This window comes from Bipolaris oryzae, assembly GCF_000523455.1.
Source record: "Bipolaris oryzae ATCC 44560 unplaced genomic scaffold scaffold_242, whole genome shotgun sequence".
Taxonomy (NCBI): domain Eukaryota; kingdom Fungi; phylum Ascomycota; class Dothideomycetes; order Pleosporales; family Pleosporaceae; genus Bipolaris; species Bipolaris oryzae.
Window position 1 is genome coordinate 24,153 of NW_006911518.1, and position 6,593 is coordinate 30,745.

The 6,593-nt window shown below is 52.0% G+C and overlaps 3 protein-coding genes across 3 annotated transcripts; 2 read left to right on the plus strand and 1 right to left on the minus strand.

Moving 5' to 3' along the window:
- Positions 1–47: 47 nt before the first annotated feature.
- Positions 48–839, plus strand: COCMIDRAFT_108655 (uncharacterized protein; the record flags this gene model as incomplete). Its single annotated transcript, XM_007694795.1, has 3 exons — positions 48–301; positions 358–468; positions 530–839. 3 exons carry the CDS (start codon positions 48–50, stop codon positions 837–839), a joined length of 675 nt encoding a protein of 224 aa, XP_007692985.1.
- Positions 840–1,388: 549 nt separating this feature from the next.
- Positions 1,389–1,864, plus strand: COCMIDRAFT_41185 (uncharacterized protein; the record flags this gene model as incomplete). The annotated part of the gene is made up of 3 exons (XM_007694796.1): positions 1,389–1,490; positions 1,629–1,703; positions 1,772–1,864. The coding sequence occupies 3 exons, from the start codon at positions 1,389–1,391 to the stop codon at positions 1,862–1,864; spliced, it is 270 nt and encodes an 89-aa protein (XP_007692986.1).
- Positions 1,865–2,300: 436 nt separating this feature from the next.
- On the minus strand, positions 2,301–3,102 carry COCMIDRAFT_108657 (carbohydrate esterase family 3 protein; the record flags this gene model as incomplete). Its single annotated transcript, XM_007694797.1, has 2 exons — positions 2,301–2,936; positions 2,998–3,102. 2 exons carry the CDS (start codon positions 3,100–3,102, stop codon positions 2,301–2,303), a joined length of 741 nt encoding a protein of 246 aa, XP_007692987.1.
- Positions 3,103–6,593: the final 3,491 nt, after the last annotated feature.

Below are 6,593 nucleotides of genomic sequence, written 5' to 3' on the forward strand. Positions count from 1 at the left end.
TCGACATCACCAACACCCGCGCCCGCCACATCGACTCTGCAACCACCATGTCTGCCCTACCCAGGTCAATTGCATCGCGGGTGCTTGCGCCCGCCCTGCGGCCCTCTGCCACCAGATTCGCCATCCCTTCGTACCGCGCGTATTCAACAAACGAGCCCACTCCGCATGCACACAAGACGAGCCCCGAGGATGCGCCCGCAGTTAAGCTCACCAGCTCTTCCACTCAGATTCGCGAGGAGGGTGCTGCTGAAGGAATGAGGAACCGTCCGGATTACAACGTTGCTGTCGATTACCGCGTCTCGTGCGTCACTTGCGATCCCGGAGCACCATGTCACATAAACGGCTAACATCCCCCAGCAACTTCTCCCCCATCCCTAAGCGTGTTATGGATGGAAGTGAGCCTGGTGAAAGTGTACCCGCCGCTGTTCTCTCAGGTGCCCCAACCGACCTTCAGGCACGCACTGTCCGGTACGTCGGCCCCACCCATCTGATATCAAGAAGCCATACTAATTTAACACCCCCCCCCCAGCATCTACAAGCCCTCCAAGACAGCCACACAGTCTGGTACCTGGAACGCATCACACTGGCTTATGGACTGGGATGTCCTTCCCAAGGGCCACCGATGGGAGAACCCGCTCATGGGCTGGCAGTCATCTGCCGACTTCATGAACGGACACAGGATCGAGTTCAAGTCCAAGGAGGACGCCATCAACTTTGCCAACAAGCAGGGTTACGAGTACTTTGTCCAGGAGCCCAACAAGCGGAAGTTTGTCCCCAAGGCCTATGCCAACCTTTTCACTCACAGCCCCAAGAAGCTCAAGATTGTATTGACCAAATAAGAGTTAGATTCAGGGGTCAAGGGGCAGCATATGTGTATACTCGATCGACTAGAATTTCAGATATTTTTACATCTCAATGTCCAGTTGTGGTTACTGCGTTGCCTTTATGTCTAGACACTGTAGGTCCAAAGTGATACTGCTTGCCTCTAGAGCGCCTGCACTCTGTGTATGCTCTGGATGCACATGTAGGTCGTCATTGTACTTTCCTACTGTGTGTTCTCCTGCCGCAGATTCAATATCTATTGGTCATACAAATACTCCCTTCTCTCTCATCTTCACTCGTCTCACATCAGTATCAATTCACCGTCATCCAATCTCGCTACACAACACCACTTTCACCATTAATATACACTTTCACCCCACAAAACTAAAACAAAAAATCACCCAGAAAAATCTTATCAACCCTCGGTCGAATAATCTCCCCCTCCCTATCTCACCTATCATCCCAACCAACACAACCCCAAGTCACATCCCGCACCCGCAGCACCCTCCGCACACCCCCCCCCCCACCTATATATCCACCCCACAGCCCCCAAGAAGCTCATAAAAATGGGCCGGGCAGGCTACGACACAACCTACGTCTGCACGACCACCGACTCAGCCGCAAGCACCACAATCGCCATGGCAGATGCCCAGCGCGCCAAAGACGCTGTAAGAAGACACCACTGTGCATGACTAACCAGACCAACCCAAACAATCTCTCCTCTTCCTTCAGTCATCACGAAACAAAACAAGAGAGGGGAGGAGGTGTACAATTCGAATGCAAGGCTAATATTCTGTTGCGTGTAGAAGATGGCAGAACAACAGGCAAGAGCAGCTCAAGAGGCCAAGTTGATCAAGAATAAACATTCGCGTGGGATCGTGGTATGTACGCATACAGGGAAATGATGGTGTGTGTTTGGGGAGGGCGGGTTTGCTGAGATGAAAGTTAGGCAAAGCGATTGGCGATGCAGCAGAAGACTACTTCTGCTGCGGCGGCGGTGAAGAAGAAGAGCGGGAGCGGGAGCGGAAGCGGAAATTCTTGATTTGCCATTGACACGGCGTACAAGTCTTTGGCTTGGTCTTTCTGCTGGATGGTTGGGGCAGCTTGGGGGTTTGACAAGTCTTGAGGAGGAGGAGGAGGAAAAAAAGAGAAAGGGGTGGAAGAACAACGTTGGTGCGAAGGGGGAAAAGTTGTCGCAATCGCACTTGATGAGTTTCGAAAAGTCGTTGCTTTGGAAAAAAAAAAAGGTTACGATTGACCTTTTTACTTCGTGAAGTCGAAAGAGAGATGGGGAAAAGAAAAGCGATGTCAAAAGTTACTCTGTATTAGCACCACTAATGTTAATGATGGTTTGTCAAGAAAGAGACGAAATGAGAGAGAGAGAGAGAGATGGAGAGGTCGTGACTTCATAAATTTATGCCAATTAAAATGCTACAAAAAACGAACAAAAAACAACATCAACAACAAGAGTAGTGTCTCTATTCTCTGTTCCTCCACCTCACGCTAACAGTCCTAACCCTCTTCGCCGCACTAACAGCTCTGATCGCATCTCGGGTCGGCCCAAAGAACTTGGCTGCCATCTTCTGCACTCCTGTAGTGAGGTTGGGGTGCTCGCCATCATCGGTATCCTTGACGGCATCGAAGCCAGAGTAGTTGTCGACGAAGCGGACGGGACTCGCAGCGGTATTTTGGGTGGCTACGTATTTTGCGATTTCGGCGTTGAGGTCCTTGATCCCTTGCACAGGGGTGGCTTTGAAGCGGGCCGGGTCTAGAGGAAGGAGGTTGGAGAGGATGATTTGCATTTTGCTGTTGCTGGCGCGCATCTGGCCGATGAGGACGTCGTAGGCAGCGAGGATCTGAACGATGGGCTTTTGGCCGATGAGAACGTCGTTGGTGCCGATGAGCATGATGACTACGTCCGGGGGGTTCTGCTTCAGCTTGGCAACCAGGTCGGCGTTGGCAGCCCAGGTAGTTGCTTGAGATCCGGGGTGGCCTTCGTGGTCTGGGTCGATGTTGGTGCCTGAGCATGTCGGTGCTGTTTGACTGCCCACAAACTCAAAATTGGTGATGCCCGCGGCTCGGAGTGAGGTTTGGAGGTTTGCGCGCCAGCATCGCTAAGATTTAAAATTAGTCCGTGGAACTGTATATACGGGATGTGAAGTTGTCAAGACGTACTGAGACAATGGACGCTCCAAAGGGCATTATCCTGACGGTTTTTTGCGCGCATACTTCAGCCGTGAGACTGAGAAGCCCAAGAACCAGAGCACCGAGTTTGACCATGGTGTAGGACGCGTGAACCAAGATTTGACCGGGGGTGTAGAAGGTTTTGGGGGACTCCGAGTGATTTCTTGTTCCAGAAGCAGTTTTCGAAAAAGGCAAGCAGGTGATCGAGTGACTATATATCACGCACAGACGATCGATGGTGTCAAATACGGTTTCGCAAATGGCCGCCAAAGGCTGTCAGATATCCGGTTCCCTGGGATGTCGGAAATGCGTAAAGATTTTGTGGTAATACGAGGAGCCGGAGTAATTTAAACTTCTTTCACAATTTCGAACGGGCGGGACGATGGAGTGGCTGTACCCTGCGCTGATCCTGTAGTGAGACTCAAATATAGAGCGTATAATAAAGCTATGGCCTGGTTCACAGCGATAAGTCCAAATAGGGGAAGAGTAGATTGCAAAGATATTGCAGTGAATTGTAGCCTGGAACAAAAAGCCACATGAGCCAGGTGAAAAGTGCTTCTTATATCCAAGTCTCAGACGAAGCGGAGAAGGGCACGGCAACCTGACTCCATGTTCATAGCCCAGGCACCCCCCTTGCGCCCATGGGCGTCGCTAGAGAAACAGCAGCGAGGTTGTGGAGGGGGTGCATGACTTGGGTGGCGTGCGACGTGCGGCGCGTGGTGCATCTGTTGCTGTAATATTAGGAGGAAGCGGCGGTGCCTGGCTGATGCAGGGCCGGGTGGACAACCCTGTAAGTAGGGTCTACACTTTGAGCCTAGACAAGGCCTGGTAAGGCTATCTGACCGCTAAGGAATTTAGTACGGTTAATCTGACGTTGGCGATGGATGCTGAGGGGGGGAGGAGGGGGGGGGGGAAGAAGAGGACAGGGGAGGCGGACTGTCAGATCATAAGTGTGATGGCAGTGTTGCATCTTCTGCGGCCTGCATTCGGAGAAGCCCAGTATTGTTATTGCCCCAGACGTTGGAAGTGTCAAACGTTACAAACATGGCAGAAAAGCAAACGGGTAAACAAAGGACCATGCGCCACGACGATAAGCGGGTCGACACAGACCCCTTTGGCATTTGATTAACAATGACTCTGTTTACCCTATTTTTGAGCAGGTCGACAGCAAGTTGAAAAGCCACGGAGTCTCTGTCGGCCTGGCCTCTGGCTCAATGGATTGAGCTAACTTGGCGTCGTTGTGGACTGCCGGGATTGAGTTAGACAGATACTTTGTCGGCAATTGGGATAAAGCATATGAATAGTTGGTATGCAGGGCGCATGCACGCGTGTGTGTATTACTTCCATGTGCAAGACGTCAGTCATCGGCGCAAGCGATTTCGGTAATATTGTACGCGAATGGCATGGTATGTAGCGGGCGCAGACGTAGTTGGCGTTCGGGTGAGCAGTGGGATGGCTGTCAGCGGAATCGCCTGTGCATGCCCAAAGCTACCAAGCACGATGCACTGCTTGATGCTACGGCCGCTCCGATGACGGTAGTGAGAACCTTGCCGTGTACTGTACGGCTGCAGGCCTCAATGGGGTGAGGTTGACGTTTTACTTCTTCCTCGTGCTCTGCCGCCATAGGGCTCTTCCCCCCAGGCCGCTAACATACGCGCTGCACTATCGGTTGCACGCGACTGTTCCTGCCCCCCCGTCAATTTGACATTGTCGCAGATATCGGTCTGACATTCACTCCGCCTGCTCATTGCGCCGCCGCCAAGCATCACAGTCTCCATTATTCCACGAGCGCAAGGAATAAAAGGCGAGGGAATCTAGACTTGGACCCGCAGCCGTCACGGCCTTGTCGCTTAAACGAGTACGTGTGTATACCAAAGGGGCCGTTCATTGCCCGAATAGGAACTAGACTGCTGCCAACAAAGGCAAAGATGGACACACACACCCTCCGTTCTGGATCCAGCACAACATGACGAGGCGCATTCCGTGGCAAGCCGTTTACGCAGATTGCGCAGCAGCGGAAGGGTCCATACGAGAATTGGCCTTTCCTAGGCTCCGCTGCGGGCTCGTGTTTGCACAATATACAGGCCAGACTTCAGCCAGGTCGCTGGTTCTTCAGCCAGCCTTGCTCTGACTTTTGCCGCTTGTATAAAGATCGGCACTGCTGGCTGCATGGCGACATGCGTATGCGGGGTAGTGAGAACAAGTAAAGAATGGAGTTCAACGGTACTAGACATGCCTAAATGTCGTGACCAGGCGTTCTTTTTTCTTCTCGGGCGGTAGATCAGGCCGTCTGTCTGCCGTCAACAATGACAACTGGATTACGACACGTGCATAATTTGTGCACGATTTATGCTGGCTTCCAGTATCTGGTACTACTCCAAGTATCCGGACTTCCGCAGTCTAAGATCTGCCGTCAGATCAGACACAGCAGATGAGATGCAACAATTGCGAGAATTGAAAAAAGCCGTCAGTTAGGCCACCACTGCCATGTACATGCACAGTCATATTGAGACACCACCACCACGCCTTGCATGCGTTGAGTACTCAGCTCATTCTGCATGCAGCAACACCACGAGAATGAGAAAAAAAAAAGACCCGCAAAGTCTCAAATCCGCAAGCTCAAGAGAAAAGCGTACTATCCGGCTACTCCATTTTGCCACCACTAATCGCACGACACATACGTATCGATAGTAGACAATAGCAGTACAAGACCCAGCCCACAGCAATAAGGTGTGGCGCACATCCAACAGGGCTTCCCCCCTCTCCAAAAATGTCACCCCCATCGTCTTTGTGGCTTGGCTACACATATACGCCCAAGCCAGCAACTGCAAAACAAATTCCCAGCCGGAAAAGCTTGACTGTAGCACTGCATTGAGCTTAGCAACATCTTTCCAAGCCACTCCAGCTGGGATTCGTCTCGCACCACGCAATTCTGCTGGCGTAAAGTCTTAGTCGACTTGCAGCGTCGACTGGAACATACCCAACCACCACATTAGAATGTCTACTATGTAGCTCAGCCTACTTGCTTTACTCACCTACTCACCGCAGCGTAAATCCAGCATAGCACAGCACAGCACAGCACAGTAATCCTATCCTTCCGCACATACACCTGAAACACCCCCTCCGTCTCACCCCGTCACAACCCATCACATCCGCGGAAGGAGAAAAAAAAACGAACACCCCCACCCACCCACCCACTCATCCATCACACCTCCATCCATCCCCACTCATCCACAAAAGTCTCAAAAGCAAACTCCCAAGACACACATCCCAAAGCTTAACCCCCCCTCCCCCCCTCAAAAGCAAACGCCTCAGGTATCCACAAAGGTGTCTGCTGCCGCTACTTACTCTAGTGCAATACAGCCAAGTCCAAAAAAAAAGTGGATTAAATAAAAGCGGATAATAAAGGGGGAGAAGGGTGGGGGGGGAAGGGGAACGAAACACTTGACTTGTCGTACCTGTTTCCAACACCAACATGCGTTCACCGGCTGCGCGGGTACAGATAATTCAACGAAACGGCGTGGGCGTCACGTTTGTTTCTGGCATGCGTGTGCGCGTGTGCGCGCGTGCGTGCGGGCGGGCGGGTG